The sequence below is a fragment of the Ostrea edulis genome, chromosome 9 (assembly GCF_947568905.1).
Source record: "Ostrea edulis chromosome 9, xbOstEdul1.1, whole genome shotgun sequence".
NCBI classification, from domain to species: domain Eukaryota; kingdom Metazoa; phylum Mollusca; class Bivalvia; order Ostreida; family Ostreidae; genus Ostrea; species Ostrea edulis.
In genome coordinates, this window is record NC_079172.1 from 7,016,849 (window position 1) to 7,042,184 (window position 25,336).

Here is a 25,336-nt window from a genome sequence, read left to right on the forward strand (position 1 = left end):
TTGTATTGGCCTTGTACATGTATCTGTGATAACGGATTATGATATGACAAAGTCGGTCAAAATGGATTCTAAACTGATTCTTGTTTTTGCTTGTATTGGAGTATCTTTAGGGGGTTTGTATCGAACGCAGCAAATTCAATTGATCCAAATTGTTATATTGTTTTGAACAAAGACTATACGTATTTGTAAAGGACGAATTCGCCTCTCTGAAATAACTTTCATTTTAAAAGCAAAGTTTACTTTATTTTGGTGAAGGGTGTATGCAGAGACTTTCTGATTTGTGGTAAAATTTTATAAATACGTATATGCCGTCATGAATGTTCTATTCTAGGATTTAAAAAATATCAAAATGTGCAAATGTTCGGACCACTTTCCTTTCGGAATATATATGGGGACTCATATTGTTACAACATATATAATTGTCTATCAAATCTCCTCTATTGGTGCAACTATTAATCTTGCTCGAAATATCGTTCTTTGGTTTTGAAATAACATTCATTATGACACATTAGGTCAACAGACAATGATAAACGACACGACGCGTCAGGAATGACGTTAAATTGGTAGCGAATATTATCACAAAAGTTTGGAAATCAATATATTATATCCAAAATGTCACTTGAATATTCACGTGTTTTGGGGCCGAATTATGCCCTTAAACATGTACTTCCTTTTTTTCATTTCAGGTCACCTGCATCTGCGTCAAGACCCCGGAACTCCTCATGGATTAGGTATCAAGATAAACAATATCGGTCAAAGTGATGTTAATCTATATCATTGATATCATCGAAAATAAATTTACTAACATCAGGTTTCTAACTTTAAGTATTGGATGGATTACTGGATACGTGTACCCATACACCATTGTGTAGTAGTGTCATAGATGATTCAACCTTTATACTGCACCATGTAAATCATTGAAAACAACCACTTTTCAAAATGTGTTTTAATTAATCAAATTATCTAAGGTCAAATCATAACAACTTTTCATCATATAAGTAAACTGATATCTATAGTTTCTGCTCTTAATACGGGTTTTTTAAAACAACAAACGGGAACATTAGTAAACTGTAAAAATAACACACTCAAGATTACAAAGACCTGATACACAAGTACGAGCATAGTAAATTGGAGTATTAGAAAATGTCTACAGACAACTGTTTAACTTCAAAACCTTTTTTTAAACCTGATTAGAATTTATACCCACATGTTGAAAAGTGATTGCACTGAATTTCAAAATATGAAATAATATACTATATCGTATTGTGTAGAACATGAAAATTGACTCTTATATGGCACCAGGCTGAGTTTTTGACCCAACAAACGGAGGTTTTCGGTTATCTGATGTTTCTTGTCGGTAAGCAGACCATGTGACATGTGGAGAATTTGACTTTGTTTTGTCTCTTGTCGGTAAGCAGGACAGTGCTTTGTCTCTTGTCGGTAAGCAGGACAGTGTTTGTCTCTTGTCGGTAAGCAGGACAGTGCTTTGTTTCTTGTCGGTAGCAGGACAGTGTTTTGTCTCTTGTCGGTAAGCAGGACAGTGCTTTGTCTCTTGTCGGTAAGCAGGACAGTGCTTTGTCTCTTGTCGGTAAGCAGGACAGGGGACATGTAGAGAATTTGACTTTGTTTTGTCTCTTGTCGGTAAGCAGGACAGTGCTTTGTCTCTTGTCGGTAAGCAGGACAGTGTTTGTCTCTTGTCGGTAAGCAGGACAGGGGACATGTAGAGAATTTGACTTTGTTTTGTCTCTTGTCGGTAAGCAGGACAGTGCTTTGTCTCTTGTCGGTAAGCAGGACAGTGTTTTGTCTCTTGTCGGTAAGCAGGGCAGTGCTTTGTCTCTTGTCGGTAAGCAGGACAGTGCGTTGTCTCTTGTCGGTAGCAGGACAGTGTTTTGTCTCTTGTCGGTAAGCAGGGCAGTGCTTTGTCTCTTGTCGGTAAGCAGGACAGTGTTTTGTCTCTTGTCGGTAAGCAGGACACTGCTTTGTCTCTTGTCAGTAAGCAGGACAGTGCTTTGTCTCTTGTCGATAAGCAGGACAGTGCTTTGTCTCTTGTCGGTAAGCAGGACAGTGTTTGTCTCTTGTCGGTAAGCAGGACAGTGCTTTGTTTCTTGTCGGTAGCAGGACAGTGTTTTGTCTCTTGTCGGTAAGCAGGACAGTGCTTTGTCTCTTGTCGGTAAGCAGGACAGTGCTTTGTCTCTTGTCGGTAAGCAGGACAGGGGACATGTAGAGAATTTGACTTTGTTTTGTCTCTTGTCGGTAAGCAGGACAGTGCTTTGTCTCTTGTCGGTAAGCAGGACAGTGTTTGTCTCTTGTCGGTAAGCAGGACAGGGGACATGTAGAGAATTTGACTTTGTTTTGTCTCTTGTCGGTAAGCAGGACAGTGCTTTGTCTCTTGTCGGTAAGCAGGACAGTGTTTTGTCTCTTGTCGGTAAGCAGGACAGTGCTTTGTCTCTTGTCGGTAAGCAGGGCAGTGCTTTGTCTCTTGTCGGTAAGCAGGACAGTGCGTTGTCTCTTGTCGGTAGCAGGACAGTGTTTTGTCTCTTGTCGGTAAGCAGGACAGTGCTTTGTCTCTTGTCAGTAAGCAGGACAGTGCTTTGTCTCTTGTCGATAAGCAGGACAGTGCTTTGTCTCTTGTCGGTAAGCAGGACAGTGTTTGTCTCTTGTCGGTAAGCAGGACAGTGCTTTGTCTCTTGTCGGTAGCAGGACAGTGTTTTGTCTCTTGTCGGTAAGCAGGACAGTGCTTTGTCTCTTGTCGGTAAGCAGGACAGTGCTTTGTCTCTTTTCGGTAAGCAGGACAGGGGACATGTAGTGAATTTGACTTTGTTTTGTCTCTTGTCGGTAAGCAGGACAGTGTTTTGTCTCTTGTCGGTAAGCAGGACAGTGTTTTGTCTCTTGTCGGTAAGCAGGACAGTGTTTTGTTTCTTGTCGGTAAGCAGGACAGTGCTTTGTCTCTTGTCGGTAAGCAGGACAGTGCTTTGTCTCTTGTCGATAAGCAGGACAGTGCTTTGTCTCTTGTCAGTAAGCAGGACAGGGGTCACGTAGAGAAATTGACTTTGTTTTGTCTTTGTCGGTAAGCAGGACAGGGGTCACGTAGAGAAATTGACTTTGTTTTGTCTCTTGTCGGTAAGCAGGACAGGGGTCACGTAGAGAAATTGACTTTGTTTTGTCTTTTGAAGGTGGATCACCATGCCCACATTTGTTTTACCAAGGAAACAGCACGTGCTACAGGGTTGTTCGAATTCAGGCGACCTGGCCAGAAGCTTTAGTATGGTTGTTTGTTGTGTATAGTGTCTCAATCTATTAAATAATTAACGTTGAAATCATACTAATTGTCAAGTACTTTAAAATACTCTAAAATGATTGACTGATATATTTGAGCGATACGTAGAGCAGTGATTACATGTATCTATAATGGTTACAGGCGTATTGTGAGGCTTACCGGGCGGAACTAGCCATCATTGAATCTGCAGAAGAACAGATGTTTTTAGTGAACAACATCAAGACAGAGGCGGGTGAGACACATAACGAAGCTCAAACTGTCTATATTAATGACTTAAATTACAGTATACATGTTAGGGAACCCATGCCATGTACATGAAATGTGTGCGAATGCATATCACTTCTTCCATAGAATACTGTCATTAAAACATTAATCATGAATAATAATTAGAGGACATTAAAATATGTCCATGAAAATAAACAAACAAAATTTACTTTTTAGCCTCACTTTCATCCAAGACATTTTGGTTAGGTGCCTCTGACGTCATGTCTGAAGGTGATTGGCAGTGGGCAGTCACTTTGGACCGGGTAATGTAAAACTTATACGGTACCAATTTTGATGCACCAGATGCGCATTTCGACAAATAATGTCTCTTCAGTGATGCTCAACCGAAATGTTTGAAATCCGAAATAATTATGAAGTTTTAGAGCTAAATAGAGCCAAAAACAGCGTGCCAAAAAAGTGGAGCCAAATTCGTCCAAGGAACTGGGGTCGCTCTAAATCAGTGAAACGTTTAACATAATGTAAACGATCCAATTGTCATATTGACAGCAATTCAGTATTAACGTGTACATGTATGTTTGATATTTATAATCATTACATGTTTAGGTTTAAAATAATTTGATCCAATCCAATAAGTCAAAAATTCAGACAATATCAATGTGCATGCTTTGTTTTTTCATCAAATATTATTAGCCCCGTAAGGCGAATTGATCCACAGATTGATTTTTAAGTCAAATATTTATTCTTGGGTCACTTGAATCACTCAGGTGACCCATTGCAATCGGGCCCCGTTCGTCGTGCGTTTTGCATATTTTAACTTCATCTTCATAAAGCCTCTTTGGGGTAAGAGGAATCTAAATTGTATTTCAAGACTTTTACAATTCAGGGACCATAGGGGCAAGACAAAAATTGCCAAAATTTGAATAATTTTAAAGCATCTTCTCTACTTCCAAACATCATGCAGAGAAGCAGGTATGTTCACGAGACTTTCCTAAAATATGTCGTAAGATATAATTCAGGAACATCCTGAGATCAACTTAGGACACGTCTTAGTATGTATCTTGACGGTATCTTAGGAACATCTTGAGTTAAGACGTCCTATACCTAATTAGGAACATTTTTATCCCTTTGTATTTTGATACACATGATATGCGTAACATATTTCCGATTAAACACATAAAAATCTTGATACATACAGATAGAGAAAAGAAAGACATTAATCATTTATATAAATATTCTTAACATACATGTATATTCAATATCATTATTTTATCAACTAAAAAATTATGAAATTATATTTACTACTTTAAATAGAATAAAAAGATAAAAGGGGATTTGTGATACTCGAATCCATACAAGTGTGTTTTACATACTATTTTTTTTTTTTACTGTGAATGTGAAACCACTGACCTACGCAATACCTATGTACAACAGTTTTTAAAACCTTGACAATTATATGTACTTACGTCAAGGTCATAGATAAAAATAATTGAACAATCGTTTTACCGGCACTCGTCAAACTGGTCTGAATTGGATTTGTGAGTTATGTGGATTAGTGTATCATCACGAGTAAGAACAGGAAATTTAAGTAATCTAGCAGATTGTCAATATCTCTAAATCTCCTTCCCTGGTATCTGTGAGCTCTTTGCATAAATATCAAGACAGCCGCCATGTTTATAAAAACTTAGAGTGATCTCATGACAAGAGTCATGCTACTCTAACGTTAGAACGAACTTTTGACGAAGATTTAATTTAGGAAAGCTTCGAAAAACTTACTTAAGGCTAAGACGTGCCCTAAGACATCCTAGTCTTAAGAATGCCTACAGGAAGACCTCAATCAAAATATTTTAATCTCATGGTTCCCGGGACAGGAGTTCAGTCTCTAGTCTTCAGTTTCCTCTGTTGACACCAAATAAAAACTCACTGCATACTTAGGGACCCTTTTCCAAAATCGTAAATTTCTTGGCTCCCGATCCCGGGCTCAGAATCCAAAGCGGAGCCAAATTTGTCATATCATGAACGAAGTACCGGTAAATTCCAATTTCCATCATTGATATTTTCATCTTTAAATCTGTTAATAAATAATTAATTCAGCTAATAAATGTCCTGTTCAATCAATCAATCGGTGAGCGTTCTTAACTTCATAGGTGTCCTACACAAACTGGGCCCCGGGTACCCCTAACAACGGACACAACGTGGAACACTGTCTGCAGCTATCAGGGGGGCATAACTTCCTGTGGAACGATGACAACTGTGAAAACAAGCATTACTTCGTCTGTGAGACTCTACAATAGCGGTAAGTTCAAACGTTGTAGACATGTGTATGTAGCTGTCGATAAGAATGTTGACATCGTACGTATCGAACAACGGCTTAGCATTACATTTACTGTGTGTGAGTTTTCAGAACGTACGTGTGGCAGATTGGTAGGGTTTGTTGGAATACATTGTTCCCCGGTAAGGCATACGCATATATATCGTACGCTACTTGGACTACATTTGAAAAGGGAATTTCTACATATTCTTTTTCAGTAGTTTCTTTCTGTGTCATCTAGAATTTTCGCGACTTTGATTATCGTCAATTATACAATATCATAATAAAAGGAAGATGTATATGATACAAGAAATTCGATTTGGGAGAAAGTAAAAATTTGTCTATTTGATTTAGGGATGTTATTAAGCTTTGTTATAGGGGAGTTGTTTAACTTTGATCTAGAAAGGTTGTTTATTTTTTTATCTAAAGAGGTTGCTTAGCTTTGATCTAGAAAGGTTGCTTAACTTTGATCTAGAAAGGTTGCTCAACTTTGATCTACGGAAGCTGTTTAGCTTTGATTTAAGGAGGTTGCTTAACTTTGATATAGAGAAGCTGATTCGTTTTGATCTAGAAAGGTTGCTTAGTTTTATCTAAGGAGGTTGTTAGCTTTCCTCGGTTTACAAGGAAGATAACATAATCTGATACAACTCATTATTTGTGTAGGAACGTGTTTCAAGACACTTGCTACAAACAAATCGAACTTCTGTTTTCGAATATTTCTGTAGAAAAGTTGATGAATTTGCAAAATTTGTGAAAATAGCAACATTACAAACTGAATGTCAAGTGGATCCAATAATTAGTGTTTCCTGGGTACATGTATTTGTTTTCAGAGATTCCCCGTTTAGAGACACGCTGTAATCGCTTGAACTCTTTTCACACATTGATTGAAACATCGTTATAGGTGCATCATGTTAGTAAATAAGTATCAATAAATACTCTGCAGTAAGGACATTTTTAAATAAGTCTGAATTTTGTCAAAAGTTTGGAACTATTGGAACTCTTTGAAAGGAGGTAGAAAAATTTGCATAACAAGTGTCTTCAGTAGGCTTTAAATCAAATACAACATTATTGACAATTTTTTTAATGATCAGAACCTATCAATTTCGAATTTTTCCTACACTATATTTGAAATAGATACACGGGTCCAGCGTCGGTAATTTTAATAAATAGCCATTTATGGTCACTAGAACATTTGATGTAGTATAATAAATGACGAAACAGAACTGCAAATTCTGTTAGAGTTACCTTTCTTTCTTTAGTGAAATACCAAAGCTCGTTAAAAACACCTTATATGAAGTATAATTTCATCATCGAAAGATTGATACAAGCTCTCGGTTATTTTCTATGACATTTGTATAACAGAATTAAGTTGTATAAGCTTGTCATTTATTTAAAATGACGAAATAACGTGAGTCTTAGAAATAAATGCAGAAATAAATTGGGTGGGAGAAATACCCGCATCTTCACTAGAAATGCAAGATACTAAATATTACACAACAGCGTTCTCCTAGCCATAATATTGTTGCTAAACACAAATGCGTTAAAATATGAACCTTTACTGAAAACAAAAGTGGTGTTTAAAAAGAACGCTATTCTAAAATGTGGTAGATTGAGCTGAGGTGGAGATTGCTTTTTCGTCAGAAAATTTTCCGTGGCGGCACTCCGAGCTTGCGCGGCAATCGGATTGGCTTATCTTTATAGCTGACCACTCTAAGCTACATTTTAAACACAATTTCTAAATGACCATAACATCAAATCATATGAGAAGTATGAAGACAACCTTGCACCAACCCAAGGTCCGTGAAACTTACACGTCCCCGTATTCACGATTAACCCTGCCCCCAGGATATATTGTCTGTGTAAACTTACACGTCCCCGTATTCACGATTAACCCTGCCCCCTGGATATATTTTCTGTGTAAACTTACACGTCCCCGTATTCACGATTAACCCTGCCCCCTGGATATATTTTCTGTGTAAACTTACACGTCCCCGTATTCACGATTAACCCTGCCCCCTGGATATGTTTTCTGTGTAAACTTACACGTCCCCGTATTCACGATTAACCCTGCCCCCTGGATATGTTTTCTGTGTATACTTACACGTCCCCGTATTCACGATTAACTCTGCCATCTGAATATATTGTCTCTGTAATCGTTGTGATTATCAAAATCCCAAATTTTCACCTTTGCCCTGACCTTTAAAACTTCAGTCATAATATTCTGTCAAGAATATTGTTATCTAATTTCAAAATGGAAAATTCTTGACTATCATCTTTCAGCTTGCTTGTCTTCCATATGCGATGTGAGGTTTTAAGACGTCAATATGAGATCACGCGTTCTGTGGTTAGATATACATGTAGTGTTTACACAATGTATAAAGGCGCCACAAATAAAAATATCAAAAGTTTCCGTCTGACTCGTGAAAAAAAACCCATTCTGTATCCAACTACCTTTTATAACGCCGATTTTTCATTTCTACATTACATCTTAGTACATTTTCCAATATTTCCCCATTACTGAAGATACAGAAAGTGTAATCTGTCATTTCCACGTGCAGGGGCGGATCCAGGAATTGCAGTTACGGGGGCCGCCATTTTATGAGGCAGGGGGTCTGGGGGCGAAGCCCTGGTGGGGGTCCATGGGGCGAAGCCCCCGGAAGCTTAAATCCGCCACTCACGTGGGTGGAAATATCACCAGTGGTAATATAACCTTTTTATTCGATGGATGAATTGAAATATTTAACAACGGAAAATGTTAAGGAAAATACATATGCATGTATGCCATATATGTGTATGTGAAGAATCGTTTGATTATATTTACGTGGGAGTTTGCAGTGGCGGTTTCAGAGCCGGGCGCACGCATCCTTTCACAAATATACATTTTTGTAATCCTTTTTTTTTTTTTTTTTTTTAGACATATGTCCGAACCACTAAAATATATACATGTACGGGTAATTTTGTCAAAATTCAGTAGCTTCTTGGTGATTTGCCACTTGAATACCAAGAAGACTTCGCCCTGGACCCACTGGGGGCCTTAAGACATCCCCAGACACACAGCCGTTTACTACCTCTCCCACCTATCCCGACCCCCGTTCAGAAATTTCTGGATCCGCCACTAGTTTGTAAAGAATATGATCTTTGAAATTGTCTGTATAGATGTAACATATTCACACGAACAGTGGGCAGTATTGATTATTACTGGGACCGGTCGCAGCGGCGCAGTTGTTAGACAGAGCGTTCGCTTCGTGGCTGGAAGGTCGTGAGTTTGATTCGTGCTCGTAGGGAAAAATGCCTCACATGATTTCTATATGAGATTATCATGAATTTTATGCGAACTTTTTGCATGAGAAGAGAAAAATTAATATTCGCAATATGCATACGATTTGCATGCACAATATTCTGCAGGGAAATCATCTGGAATGACTGGTCTTGTGCACAATGCGAAACATCAATGAATTATTATACACGTATATTGGTTTCAAGGCTGAAGATGAATCCAACATATAAAATGTGAATGAAGTTAACAGAAACTGATGTATTTATCAGTTCTATGCGTTTAAAACATAAACCACCTCGATGGTCTAGAGGTAGAGCGTTCGCCCCGCATGCGGAAGGTCAGGGATCGAATCCCTGCCGCGACAGACCTAAGTCGTTAAAACAGGCAGTAACAATTTCATCGCCAAACGCTCGGCATCAGGTGTGAATGTCACGGGTCCTTGGAGATGACCTTCAAACAAATATCCCGTGTCACAGTAGGTGTGGCACGCTAAATAACCCTCATTGCTCAATGGCCATAGGCGCCGAGCATAGGCCTAAATTTTGCAGCCCTTCACCGACAATGTTGACGTCTCCATATGAGTGAAAAATTCTCGAGAAGGACGTTAAACAAGATACAATCAATTAATCAATAAAAATGGATATTCACAATAATGATAATTATTATTATTTTATTCATTTATAAAGCGCAAAATTACATATAGTTTCTATGCGCTGTTCACAGTTCATTGCAGCATTTCAGGCGAATACTGCACGATTATAATGTGAAAGATTATAGATACTATCATGTGAAACAAATATTGCACAAACATTGCATGATTTCCGCACGAGTGAAGAACAGGGACTAATCTCATAGATCCCGTTAAAAATACAAAAGTGAAAGTAGAACAAAGACAATGGCAAATAAAACTTCAAATTACTCGCCCTTGAATGAATGAAGGTGGCGCACGATCCGTTAACGTCCAAGGCGTTTCTAACCTCAAGTTTAAGAGAGCGTCGGAAGGACATGTTTAGATTAGAAAGTTGTTGAATATTTAGTAACGATGGCGGTTTACGGTTCGTAGGACCTCACTGCGCTTAGAGACGAACTTAGAAAACGCATTGCAAGACTCTCTGGGCGGAAAGGAAAGCACGTTGAGAGTTTCAGCTGTAACCGAATTTTCTCTGTCACATCGATTAAATAAAGACATTCAATACACAATGAACGTTTTTCATTATAAACTACTTCGTGGTGAAGCTTAAATGCTTAAACAGTAGTTTAGGTTGAATATATAATATACAATACATCATATAAGTTGTTGAATTGCATATGTTTAAAATAATAAGATGCGGACCCCCCCCCTCTCTCTCTCTCTCTCTCTCTCTCGATCGAGGATTAAGAATATCAATTATTAAATATATCCATATATATCTGAAATTCTATTATTAAGCTGTTAAAAGGTGTAGTTATAGTGAATGTATATGTATAACTTCTCTTTATGAAATAAAATTCACGATAGAGAAGGCACATGTATAAAGAGTACATAATATATCATACCACATTAAACAGTTTATTTGCGTCTTTTAACTTATATCACTTACGTGGTGACGTCACGATAGGTAAACAGTTTGCGATTATTTTTTTATTAGTCCATAGGGCAGGCGAGAGCATAAAAATTGGCAGGTCAAATAAATTTTACTACCCCATATGCTAGCTGTACAATAATGACTCAAAATTTCGAGTTTCTACATTTTAATTGAATATTACAATTTGGATTGCAAGTTTAAGACGGGTTTAAACTTTCAATTTCTAAATTCACGTCTCCATCCATATACTATGATTGATATATACTATGAGTTGGTTGTACTCTGCGTGAAAAGCACGACTGTATCCTGCGTATAGGAATGGTTGTATCCAAATGACGTTTGTCCATGGTGTTGCAGGAAACTGATGTAGGCCTACATAATTTGACCCGTGTTTACTTTCATGTAGGCCTATAAGGATTTATCATGTTTATATGTACCATGACAGTTCATGATATGAATGATTTAATACTAAAATACATCAAATGTAGTACACATTGAAGGTCAATTTGAATGTTCATAGTTCAGATTGAAATCGAAGTTACAAGTGAATATTGAAAAAGTAATGCAATGATTTTTAAAAATAAAAACCACAATGAACAATAGGCCTATGTGTGGCTTTTATCATAAACACAACTTTGTATATATGATAGTGAAATTTGTAATCTACTTCACTTGGATGGTATGAATTTGCATTTAATTTTGATAAAAGTAGATATGATTCAAATTTTATTTCTAAAAAATTCAGAAATATCTTAATCTCTTGAGATGCATTTTTCTTCTGGTTTGCGTCAACAGTTAAAATAGGCTAGGACTGGTATTCGTTTCTTTGACGTATTGGACTGTACTTCCGTGGGCCATTTGATAAACATGACATAACAACATAACTATGATAATGCAAACTTTGATAAGTTATGAAAGTTTGACAATTTCATCTCATATTTTGATTAATTTCATACGTATTGACTATTGAAGAATCCAGACTCGTTTTCCCTGAAATTCAAACAATATTTTACAACACTTTTTGAATTATAACAAAATTAACAATGAAAGTAAAGTGTTGAAATTAATTTACAATCCAGTCATCAAATAGGAAAACAAGACCTAAGAATATTCACTGCCTTACAGTTACAGTCTGATTATAGCCACCCCTCCATTACAGTCGTGTCGTCGTACCGAGTGACGGCGGAGGGGGGTGGGGGGGGGTGCTATTAGCAATCGCGTTCATTCATATTTTGACGACCTTGGTTAACTCTAAAATTAATTTTTAAATGACATCTGAAATGTATTTTTGTACCATACTTGGTTTATATATTGATGACTCAAATTTCCCCTGTTCGATTATAGATCTAGTGGGGGGGGGGGGGGGGGGGGAGTCATAGAATTATAAGATCATTGATGACTGTATCACTAAGAATAGATAAAATTTCAGCATAAATCATTCATGCAGAATATTACGATCTACAGAGCAAATGTTTAATCCCTCGTAGATACTTTCTGCAACAAAGTCGTCATCTGATATCTGTGAAGTTGGACTGAAGACTGAAGTTTATAGCGCACGACTTAAAACGATCGTTGTCACTGTCACATTTGATGACAATGAACTAATTGAATTTTTTAAAAGCTTCATATCTCGGGAATTCTACCCCCGCTCCCTATTTGCACAACAAAAACCTTACACTCTCTTATAAATCTTATGTACACCGGAAGTCAACAAGGACGTAAACGAGTCTTGCGCCACCTATGTTTGAAATAGGGGAAACAACTGACAAATATTCGCAATTGCTCATAACTACCAACAGGCAAACAAAGAAAAAGAGGAGCAGTCCTATTTTACTCAATATACAGTGTTTTTAATCAAAATCTTGTCGGGGTGGGGAGCGTACATTCTTCAACACATGGATTCAATTAATCAGTTCAAACATACATGCCTATCATTCAGTACTACTACAAGAAATATAGTGGTTCAGTATGTTAATATGTGTACGTCAAATGTATAGATAATAGAATCTGTTTAAGACAGATTTCTTGAAATGACAATTGCAGAATTTTTCTAATTTCTGGAGCAGAATTTCTCGAGTTGCTTCTGTGTACTTTAACTGTCTTCATGTCTGTTGAAGTATAAACTACAAAAATACATCCCTTTCTATATGAAGTTGTCCTTGGATTTGATGATAATGGTCATGAGATTGGTCAAATTCCAGTGCATCATTCAAATTTGTAATATATAAAAGAGATATTCTTCTGATATTTCTTCGTTTTTTGATCTGTATGGACATTTATTTGCTCAATGTGTTGTCAATAATGATAGCATCGGGTGATGCAGCCAATGAATGTGGCTTTTTAGTAAATAAAAAAATAAAAAATTATGGACCATGATTCAATGAAATTTGAGCCACTGTAAACAAAAATTCGAAATCTTACATTACATCCACTCCCTTTTTAAAAAAGAAATCCGGGGTTGTGTAACTTGTTTCCTTATCAATACATTTACATCTACATTCCCGCTAGTAATATAGATCTTCTCCGTCACGTAGAGAACAGGAAATGTTACAGTTTTTGGTGTTTGCATCATACACCCAGCGCTGTACCAGTATCCCACAGTTTGTATCACACACCCAGCGCTGTACCAGTATCCCACAGTTTATATCACACACCCAGCGCTGTACCAGTATCCCACAGTTTATAGTGGTTTTTTCACGTGCATCCTTGTTTATTGCGTGGTGTGAGGATGGGTGTTCTAAGACTACACTTCTCAACGAAAAACAAACAAAACAAAACATGAAAAGAGTGGGATGAAGAATAACAAAGAGGCCCACAGGCCTTATCTGTCACCCGGTCACCAGAGTATTATTTAAAAGTATTGCTAGCCCCTAGGACTATGAATCTATAATTATTTTCTTATTCAGAATATCTGAGCTAAATTCTAATACTAATGGGTATTCAGCAGCAGTATAAAACAAGATGTGTTCTTAAACAAAAACACTAATGCCCCCAAAAGTACAATGTACCTGTACAGATGAAAGGCTCTCTATAATGATATATTAACACTATATGACTATTTTGGACCTGTTTTAGAATCAGAACCTTGGGGTTGTGGAATTCACAATTTTGGTACATTCCTTTCTCCTTTTCCTAAATATGCATTTAGTTTTTATATAGTGTCAGCAAAATTAAAGAAGAAATCTTTTAAATGATAAAGACATTTAATCACTAAGGTCATTTTGGCCCCACCCTGGTACCAAACCCCTACCCCTGGGATCATAAAAAATACAATTGTGGCAAAGGGCTATCTGGTCCTTCCAAATATTCATTTAATTTCAATTTAGTATCAATAGCATTAAAGAATAAGCTTTAAATGATTTACACATAAATACTATATATGCCAACAGATTTGGTAATATCACGAATCGTGTATCTGCCATCACTTTCAATTATTTCCCTGACTTTTGAGACATTTGCCTTGCCTGTTACAGTCACAGGTCGGCCAGATTTTGCTGCATCTTTGACGGACTCTGTGCTAGTCAGAAATTTCTTTCTTCTTTCTCCACCTACGAACTGTCTCATAAGATACCTTATCAGACCCATAAACTTCCCCCAACTCAGTAAAAATCTGCATAACCGAATGACCGAGTTATGTGCGAACTTTAATATAAGCTCTAATTTCTTCAATATTCTCAACCGGTTTTTCAACCATTTTTACAACAGTGGTCAACGACTGGCTCTATTTAAATGACTATAAGTTAAAAACTGTGGAGCTAAAGGCTCGTGTTTATACCGTTGGATAGAGCTATTCAAGAGTATCATCCACGAAATTGTGCAAAGCGTTATCGCGCTGTGGTACAATACACATTACATTTCGAACAGCCCTCATAGACACATTTAATATCCTCGTCAATACCAGTTACCGTACATGTACCTATACTGGATTCCTAAACTTCATAAAATCCTTACAAACAAAGATACGTTACTGGATCCAGTAAATGTTCGACCCTCTCTTTGCTCCTCACGAAAATATCAACAGCTGTGAAGGAGAAACTTCAAACGCATTGTGCTACAACATATGGCAGAAGTGGTGTAAATCAAATGTGGATTCTAAACAATTCTAAACAACTTTTAGTACATTTGAAATCGCAAATAGTTTCTCAAATCAACAACATCAAAACGTAAGACTTTCCAATACTTTACACGGCCATTCCTCACGATGAATTAAAGACCAAAAAGACTTTAAAAATTAAAGATTTTCAACAAAAATGGAGAAGAATATATTCATGTCTAGTGATCAGTCATCCAAGAAATTACTTTCTTAAATACCACAAGTACTCTGAAGTTGAAATAAAAAATATGCTGGAGTTCCTCATTGAAAATATCTTCGTAGTCTTTGGTGATCAGGTCTTCTAAAAGTCTGTTGGAATTCCCTTTGGTACTAATGTGCTCCTTTGTTAGCTGACCTCTTTTTATATTCTTATGAAGCAGAGTTTATTTTAAAAACAACATTTTCATTCACATGTCGATTCGATATATCCCCGTGAACTCGAAATAAAAGACACCACAGAGTCCTCCACATCTGCTTGAACCCTTCGTACTTAGATGTTTTGTTGAAAATAAATATTAACGGCAAACTAACAACTCAACTTTGTGACAAATGGGATTATTTCAGCTTCTCCATCGTCAACTTACCATATTTATGTAGCAATATTCCTACATATCTTGTTTTATCTCTCAACTGATTCGGTCCCGTGGGATCCGGGTTAGAATAGTTCCTCAGTACCCCTTGCTTGTCGTAATAGGCGACTAAATGGTGTAGTCTTTCGGAAGAGACCGCAAAAACCGAGGACCTGTGTCACAGCAGATGTGGCACGATAAAGATCCCTCCCTGCTTAAAGGTCATAAGCGCCGGGCATAGGCCTAAATTGTGCAGCCCTTCTCCGGCAATGGTGACGTCTCTATATGCGTGAAATATTCTCTAGAGGGACGCTAAATAATATTCAGTTAATCTCAATTGATTCGAAACCGCCGCGGTGGCCGAGAGGTTAGAGCGTTCGCCCCGCATGCGGAAGGCCGGGGTTCGAATCCCGGCCGCGACAGACCTGGTAGTGAAAGTTCCATCACCAAACGCTCGGCATCAGGTGTGAATGTCACGGGTCCTCGGAAATAACCTTAAAAACGGATGACCTGTGTCACAGTAGGTGTGGAACGCTAAAGAACCCTCACTGCTCAATGGCAGTAAGCGCCGATCATAGGCCTAAATTGGAAGCCCTTCACCGGTCTTGGTGACGTCTCAATATGAGTGAAAAATTCTCGATGTTGAGCAAGATACAATCAATCAACTGATTTTATATGCAAGAACTTGTTCTGCGTATGATCAGTTTTTAAATGGAGACTGTCTAATGACAAACAAGTTGCAAGGTGTACATCTGAGAGGACTGGACTTGATGTCTCTGTGAGACTTACATCCTCACTCTGTAGGACTTCTTAATTGAATCTGATGTTGTTTTGTCATTATCCATTGTCTCTACTGTACAAACGATTGAAACACTGGAAACGTTAGCATCACCACATGAAGACCTCTTCTGTTTTATCCTCTTCCTCCAAAGTCTGGCGAATACGAGCAGCTCTCCTTTCACTTCTTGCATGGTCATTATCCCTGTATCCACTCTAAGGGAAAACTGACGGCACAGCATCTGGCTTTTTGCCTCTCTAATGGATCAGTTCACAATTAAAATTTATAACATATTCCCTATTATATCTAGGGTTTCATTATATTGCATGTTATTTGATTCTTTAATATCAATACCTTAATGGAAGCTCAAATACATTTGTTGTTGCAGATTTTAGCAGGAAGTAATACATGTGTTATTAATGTGTGTATATATTCAATACAAAAAAAAACTGCATTAAAATTCAATTGAACTTTTTTTAACAGAATTATGGAAATAAAGATAAATGTAGCCTTAGCCTGTATAACATTTCGTCAGGTCTTTAAGGGGCATGGAATTGGTTTTGGTACAAAGGAATTATTAATAATTAATAATATAATAGCATTTGATTCGTGTAAATCTAGCAACAAACCTAAATTTCAAAACTTAACGCAAAGATGTATTTGAGACATCTAATCTAACAAGGTACGAGTCGTTTATGTTTACATGTCACGTGACTCGACTGGCAGTTGACTGCCTCTGTGAAAGAAAGCGCTTACAACGAAAATTATCTGTGCCCTTTCATAAACTTATGTCGAAATGTTGAGTGTTGTTGACATACTGTTAAGAAATCTTAGTGTTCTTACTTTCTGGCTATGACAAGTGTGTTGACAAACACGATTCTGGAAATTGGTTTTGTTGGGGTTTTTTTGTAAATACAAAGTATATTATTTTTAATCCACTTTTTCATATAAAATCTATATTTCTATAACAATGAACTATTGATTTCAATTGATCAAAAATAATGCCCATGCCGCTTTAAATTGCATCATTCTGCACAGTAATCATATTGCTTTCTTCTGCTGGTTCAACGAGTTATGATATTAACGAAATAGCATTGAAAAATCAAACTTAATAAACTTTTTAAAGTTCGACAGTTTCATTGCATATTTTGAAGTCAAATTTTCATCTTGGTGAAAAAAACACCCCACATTAGTTAACAAGAATCTAATTTGAACGATATACAAAAGCATTGATTTAAAAATCTTTAATAGGACTGTATTTACAATCATGTATAAGTTTATATCCCCAAATCTTTATTCTCTCCAAAGTCTGAAACCCTTCAACTGTAGTTGACTGATAGTCCCCTTTAAGTTAGATCACAAAGTACATGTACATGTGTGCATGTGCTTCTTTTTAGCTCGCCGGGACGACTGTCCGGAGAGTCATTGTCTTGACCCGGTGTCGGCGTCGCACTTCAAGGAAAAAACTTTAACCTGGGCTTTATCTTTTGAACAAAGGGGGATAGGGCTTTGCTATTTTACATATAGATGCCTCATGAAGAGACCTTTGTTTTGGTAGATGACATTTCACTTAATGACCTTTGCCTTGAACTTTGACCTACTTTTCAAAAACATTAACCTTGGCTATATCTTTTGAACCAAGGGGATAGGGAATTGATATTTCATATTTAAATGCCTTTTGATATGGTATCAATACTTTTGACCTAGTAACCTTGGACTTTGACCTATTTTTCATAACCTTTAACCTTTTCAACGATAGGTTAAGTAGAGTCATGCTTCCCGGCGAGCTATGTTCTCTTCTGACAACTCTTGTTCTTATACATTTACTGTTTACACAACGTACGCGTCTGTCATGTATAGATACAACACCCCCGGTTGGCGACAAAAGCCTGCTGTAACTTTATGAAACTTTTATATCCAACATTAATGTTAACAATACATCTTTTAAATTAAAAATTATTTATTCTAAATGTTACTTACCATTAGAAGTCACCGTGATGAAGTAGTCTTGAGTAAACTGGATGTGACACACAACACTGAGTGGTCCAGGGCTTCTGAGTTTATCGCGAATATCTACACCATTTCTTTTGATTGCAAGATTTCAAAGTTATTTTAAAAAACATAAAAAAAATTTCATCTTTTGGAAAATTCAAACCACCGCGGGTTGAACAACCAGAAACACCGCAGCACGTTAGCACTTTCTGTTTTTACTTTTTATTTACTACCGGTACCGGAAGTGTATATTAAACCCAGCGTTAAAAAGTTCGTATTGTATTGTGTATTGTTTAACGTTCCGCTAGAGAATATTTCACCCATATGGAGACATCACCTTTGCCGGTGAAAGGCTGTAAAATTTAGACCTATGCTCGGCACTTTTGGCCTTCGGGCAGGGAAGGATCTTTATCGTGTCATATCAGCTGTGACACGGCGCCTCGGTTTTTGCGGTCTCAGTCGAAGGACCGTCCCATTTAGTCGCCTCTTTCGACTAGCAAGGGTTACTGTGGACCTATTAAGGACCTATTCTAACCCGGATACCCACGGACGTTAGCGTTCGTCGCGCCACCTATGTTTTAACAAAGGGGAAACCGACAAATATCACGCATGTGAAAATCCGGATACATTGAAAAGTCATTTAAAATGAAAACATAATCCGTAGTCTTATTTGTTGGATAAGAAATAAAGATGGTTATTCCCCTTCTCCTACGCCCTTGTGTTATACAAACAAGTTTTAAAGATTTACAGGTATAATGCTAAAGTTTTCAAATCCTCCTCATAAACATCTACATGTAAATGTGCACTGTGTACCATATACAATAACGGCCAGCTACCTCCTTTTTACAGTCCATCAACCATCGATCATTGGCAATTTCCTCCAATCTTACACTTTCTCATTTTCTCGCAAGCACTATATTCATTGTTCTTGAAAGTTTATTAGATATTGGCACAATAACAATCGCTACCATCGTAAGTTCCCATTGTAGCTTTCTACACATCATGCCAGACTAGAAACAATAATTTTTTCCACCATGTGGTGTTTGTGGTATCTTTGCTACATTCGCTATTTTGGTGACGGTAGCCAGGATTATACTTCACTGCTTTATTCATTTACTCAATAAATAATCTTACAAAGGTTTAGATAAAAGGGCTTAATCAAAACTCACAGACGAATTATCTCAGCAATTAAAATTCAAGTACGAATTATAAAATTATATAAATATAAAATTTAGAAATTCATTTCAAAATTAAGGATTATCTCCCTCATGCATAGCTCTTATCCTTAGACGAATTTGACTGCACTTTTTTTTAGGCACGCTGTTTTTGGCTATAATAGCTCTAAAACTTCATTGTTATTTCGGATTTCAAACATTTCGGTTGAGCATCACTGAAGAGATATTATTTGTCGAAATGCGCATCTGGTGCATCAAAATTGGTACCGTATAAGTTTTACATCTCAGCAATTAAAATTCAAATACGAATTATCTCAACAATTAAAACTCACGGTCAAAATATTTCAACAAGTGAAACTCACAGACGAATGATCTTAACCTGTACCTGACATCCATTCCATCTTAAGAAAAGTTTTCGGTTGATTGTTTTTTTCTTCTCTATATTCATCTTTAGTATGATTAATGTCTTTCATTCTCTATTCCCCAGTACCTCTCATCATGGACTCTTTAATCTCGGAAAATCGGATTTAAATTTCCTCGTTACTGCCGCCTGTCTAGATTTTGCTTCATCTTTTCCTACTTTGACTCGGTGCCCAGGGGAAATAAACTACGTGCAAACCCTATTTTTTCAATGACAATGGAGTTTATGGAGAAACAGATAATACTTATAAAACTCTTTCAATGCACTTTTCCATCGATCTTGGTTATAGAGAGACTTACGAAGACCGAACAGAGACCAATATTACGATTTTGTGTCTGAATTAGTAGGGAAAATATTTCCTTTATTCAATCACGTGTCCTATACACGCGTGACTTTTTCTTGATTGAATACTCAAGTCTTAAAAGTTTTTACATAATTAAAGACTGTCTGTGGGCATAGGTGAAAATCCCCATTACATTGATTAAAAAAAATTACTTTTGTCCTCGTCGCCCTTTTTGCCGATGATTTGTTGCTACTTTAAAGATACCAAACTAATTGGCAACTTCGTTTGATTTTACTCAGTACCCGTTTCTACGAGTTGCTATTAGTATCCATGTACTATAGAAACATGAAGTCGGTATTTTGAAATATAGGTTCACTAACACTTTGTGGTAAAGTTATTTCATTTCTGACTACGGCTCATGGGATAGTGTGGTACGAATGCTGGACAACTCGCCACCAAGACAACTCGCCCTCAAGACAAGTCGCCCCCTCTTAGGACAAGTCGCCCCCTTCTCTTGAGACAACTCGCCCCCAATATTATATATAAATATATTATCACATTTTATTTTTATTTTGTGTGTGTGTGTGTTATTTACACTTTTAATCCTATAAAGATACGTCTTTTTATTTCATACTTTAACACGAATGGTAAATTCTAATAGAATTATACACAGATTTGATTATTGCATTTCAGAAAAAATTATATTTTTCATAAATCAATTGGCAAGGAAAATTATATTTACTGATCTTCGGGTAATTGATGAAATGTCTCCAATACTGAGAAAATTTTGGGGTTTGGGGTGTGTGGGTTTTTTTGTTGGTTTTTTTATCGATATAGTATACAATGTACAAAAGTGTAAAGGTGAAGCATGAATATTCTGATACATGTAATTATCTTTTAATGCGTTTCTCAACTAATTCCCGTTGAAAAATAATAAAATTCCAATTTTAGAAATTGTATAACGGCTTTGCTTTACTGATTAAAGTGATTCTTTTTACGCGGGGTGATTCTTTTTACGCGGCGATTTCAAAGTGTAAAGAACTCTGATGATGAGTACCTCATAACGTTTGAAGTAAATTTTAACAGCTTGGGAGAAATCAAACAATTAGATTTAACAACAGACGCAGATTATTGATAATTATACTACGTCAGCTGTAGACCAAGCTAATACTCTCCCTATACCAAACGCTAACTTGTTTCCGCTGAAATTATATATTTTACATGTACATAAAAGTGATGATGAATTTACTGAACCCGAACACTGGATTTTCACTAAAATCTTTCGTCTTGCATAAAAAGACACGAAGTTCGGTGTTTATGTGAACACATCTTATTGTCTGTGATGTATATACTATCTATAAGAAATTCATTAATTTTTGCTAAAAGACCTCTTGGATTTAGACCAAAAATAACAATTGTAAACATGTATTATATGTATGATATGAAGGAGCGAGATATCTCAAGAGAGGGGGCGAGTTGTCCCAAAGAGGGGGCGAGTTGTCTTGAGGGCGAGTTGTCCCGATGAGGGGGCGAGTTGTCTTGAGGGCGAGTTGTCTTGGGGGCGAGTTGTCCTGATACCTGTGGTACATGTATAAGAAGTATGTTAGCACGTGGATCAATGCTACTCACAGTCTGTAAGTCAACGATCGTGTTTGAATTTTTCTTTGTTACACCTCCTAATGTTATATTCTATCAATTTCAATTTTAAACCAAGATACAGGTTAATACAAAGTACAAGAGAGTCTAAAGATTTCTAATGAAAAATTGTGACAGGTTAATAAAGACAAGCAGGTCCTGTAAACCAACAAAACGTCTTTGCCCTGTCTGTAAATTATTCATGAAAATGAAAAACATTTTGTATTTAATGTCCTGCAGTTTACAGTAAACTTCGATTTGAATATGACGATATATTCAATTAACAACTTTGACCGCACAAAAGAATTTGATTTGTTAATCCTGAAGATTTTAAATTTGCAAAGCGTGTATGTAACCTTTTAAAAGACATGGACTTTAAAAACCGAAGGACTCTTATTGGTGTCTTTCATCCTGGTTATTAATATTAATTGTTTGTTTCGTATAATGTGGCTGTAGAACAACATGACAATATTAATGAATAATAATACTATATATTTTCCTTAACTTAACGAGACATTTTTGCCGTAGTTTTGCTTAACAATGGTAAACTTAAATGAGAAATACAGCAGTACCCCAACACACAATCATGGAAACACCAGTATGCAATTAGATTTTGGAACGCGTTTCACTATCCGCAATCCAATTGTGAACAGCATTCTGGAGAAAAATGGTGATAGTACCTATCGCACCTTCTAGAGATCCGCCCCTCATTTTTTTTTCATACACAGAGCATTACACTTGGTGAATAAACATCGGGTACGGAAACATCTAAAGTCCATACCCCGGGCCCTGAAATGTTGAGGGTAAGATATTAGTGGTCAACAACCACGACTGTGGAAAATTCTCTCATTCTCTCTCTCTCTCTCTCTCTCTCTCTCTCTCTCTCTCTCTCTCTCTCTTTTTAATGAGATCCACCCGTCCCATTTATATTACACTTAGAGAATACACATCGGGTTCGGAAATATTTAAGACTCAATCCCTCGGGCTTGAAATATTAGTAGTCAACTGTTACGACTATGAAAAATGGTGATGGTACTCTCTCTCTCTCTGGCAATCTGAACTCCTCGAATGTCTCGCACACTCGATCTATGTCGAGTGCGCGAGACATTCGAGGAGTTCCGATTGCTCTCTCTGGTAATGGAGATCAAGTGGGGATTAAGTAGTAGCATCACCATTTTTCACACTGGCGGGAGTTGCCCATTAATATCTTGACTATGAATATCTTTCCCTCAAAATTTCACGCCACGGATTAGGAGGTCTTCGATGTTTCCGTACCCGATGTTTGTATTGTGCATTTGATCACCCCAAATTACGTCACGATGACGATTTTGTAAGCATTTTTCAATTGATATTTAAATCCTTCTTTCATCGTCGGCTAGGATGAAACTAGGAAATATTATTAGTTTTGTCGTAAATTTTTAATCCATATGAAATTGTCCCGGGCGACTCGGGATGAGATGTTCAGTTTTACTGGTTTATCTATACCAAAAAAAAATAAATGAAAACATCACAAATAGTCTCATATCCTTACTTTATTTGAATTTTACAACGCATGCGCATACTGTAGATGACTTGATTTCCATATATATGCTTTTGAGATTAACTATGAGTTACTCTTTTAGAAATTTGACAAGAAAATATCTGCAACGCAAAATAATTTTCCCCATAAAAGCCGGACAGAATTGACCAAAACCGTACCTACTTCTCTAGTCTACTTTTTATATAAACCCCCTAGGAACACACACACACACGTCCTCTACAGGAAACCCTATAGAACATTGTGTATATCATTGGTATCGACAAGTTCTTAAAGATTACATGTAAGGTTCCCTATTGTGGCCCCAACCTCCTCCCTGGGGGCATGATTTTTACAAAATTGAATCTGCACTATGTCATGAAGCTTTCATGTAAATGTTAACTTTTCTGGACAGTGATTTTTCATCAGAAGATTTTTAATGATTTTCCCTATATATTTGTTGATTCCCTACTGTGGCCCCATCCTACCCCCAGGGACCATGATTTTTGCAAACTTCAATCTGCACTACGTCAGGAAGCTTTTGTACAAATGTAAACTTCTTTAGCTGAATGGTTGTTAAGGAGAAAATTTTTAAAGATTTTTTTCTATTCATTAGTTATGTAAAACTTTGATCCCCTATTGTCGCCTCATCTTACCACAGGGGGTCATGATTTTCACAAACATGAATCTGCACTTAAGTCAGAAAGCTTTCATGTAAATTTCAGCTCTTCTTGAGAATATTTTTAAATGACCCCACCCTATATTTGCATGTTTGTGATTATATCCCCTTAAAAGGGGGCATGTCCCTTCATTTCAACAAACTTGAAAGTCCTTCACCCAAGGATGCTTTTGGCTAAGTTTGGTTATAATTGGCCTAGTGGTTCTGGAAAAGAAGTCGGAAATGTAAAAAGTTTACAGACGACGGGCAACAGGCGATCAGAAAACCTCACTCGAGTTTTCAGCTCAGGTGAGCTAATAAAAAGTATTACGGAAACACAATGTCTGTGTATTTTGAAATTTAGCGAAAATAATACAAGCGAGGGGAAAAGAGCGTAGATTACAGCAAATACTAATGACTGATTAAACGGTCTTGCTATTGATCTCTGTTTTCATTTCTTGGCTTGATCAAGGGTCATCGACTGTAAAATGTCGAGGGAAAAACAACGTATGGAGGATGATTGCTTGATGTGACGTAGATGTTTACGATGATAGCTAAAGCTCTCTACTTATTTTGCATAAATTCGATTTAGTTAATCTGATTTGTGCTGTGTTGAAAATGAAAAAGGGGCTGGTATACATCAACCCTCAGTATACATCATGATTGTCTTTTCAGACGTTTGCAGTTTAAACATTTATTTCAAGGTTGTTTTTGGTATTGTTTACGCCATAGAAAGTTTGGTGCCTTGGAGCTTACGATGTTTAAACAAACTAATCTTACTTATTGAGTTAGTTGGTCCCAACCCGCCATAATTGGGAATTGTGACGTCAGCATTTTGGTCCAATAAGCTATAGCCCCGGAAAAATATTTCCAAAGTCAAATGGAGTCCGAAATCAGGTTTAGTCAAAATAAACATGTGGTTCTTAGATAGTGAATCAATATTCATGATATTAATCTAGTTATATTGAGTAGAATACATAGATCCGTGATGTTTTTTACTACGATTTTGAACACTTTTTACAAGATCTTGAAACGCTTTCTGTTGATTTTACTAACAATGGACCCCTCATGATATGTTGCACGTCACCAAATGAATTGTATAATTTGTGTTTTCGTGGTAGTCGTTCATTAATTGTACGTGTAACATTCTGATTCACACCTTTGTCTTTTCCAGGAATTTATGTGAAGAAAAAGAAATCGACTGCATTTTCTAGAAATAAATGAGGTTAACCTTTTTTCATTGTTCAGTATAAATAACCTGATAATAAATGCAATATTCACCATTACCTCGTTTAGTTAATCTTTAAGAGTGTAAAAATAATTTTTTAAATTTTAATTTTATGATTAAAATTATTTTTGACTACTGTTACCACATTTTGCATCACATCTTACAACCATATACTAGATATATTCATCTTTACAAATGGTTTCTAATAAGATCTTGTTAGATAAATTTAAACACACAAGTCACGTCGAAAATGAATTTTTCAAAATTCCTTCATCTACAGGTACACGTACATACAAGATACATGTAATCAAAACGGCAACATTTAAACGCCCACCG

General features: G+C 36.7%; 1 protein-coding gene across 2 annotated transcripts in view; it reads left to right on the forward strand.

Moving 5' to 3' along the window:
- Window positions 1–25,336, forward strand: part of LOC125658499 (perlucin-like) — a 43,658-nt gene continuing 18,322 nt past the window's right edge. Inside the window, exons 1-7 of one of the 2 annotated variants that reach the window (XM_048889775.2) lie at window positions 1–113; window positions 687–731; window positions 3,174–3,262; window positions 3,419–3,509; window positions 3,719–3,804; window positions 5,647–5,795; window positions 24,947–25,055. In XM_048889775.2, coding sequence (XP_048745732.2) covers window positions 44–113; window positions 687–731; window positions 3,174–3,262; window positions 3,419–3,509; window positions 3,719–3,804; window positions 5,647–5,793 — 528 coding nt within the window. In that variant the 5' untranslated portion in view covers window positions 1–43 and the 3' untranslated portion in view covers window positions 5,794–5,795; window positions 24,947–25,055. Of the gene's footprint in view, window positions 114–686; window positions 732–3,173; window positions 3,263–3,418; window positions 3,510–3,718; window positions 3,805–5,646; window positions 5,796–24,946; window positions 25,056–25,336 lie in introns of those variants that run through there. The other variant, XM_056148380.1, reaches the window with a different exon arrangement.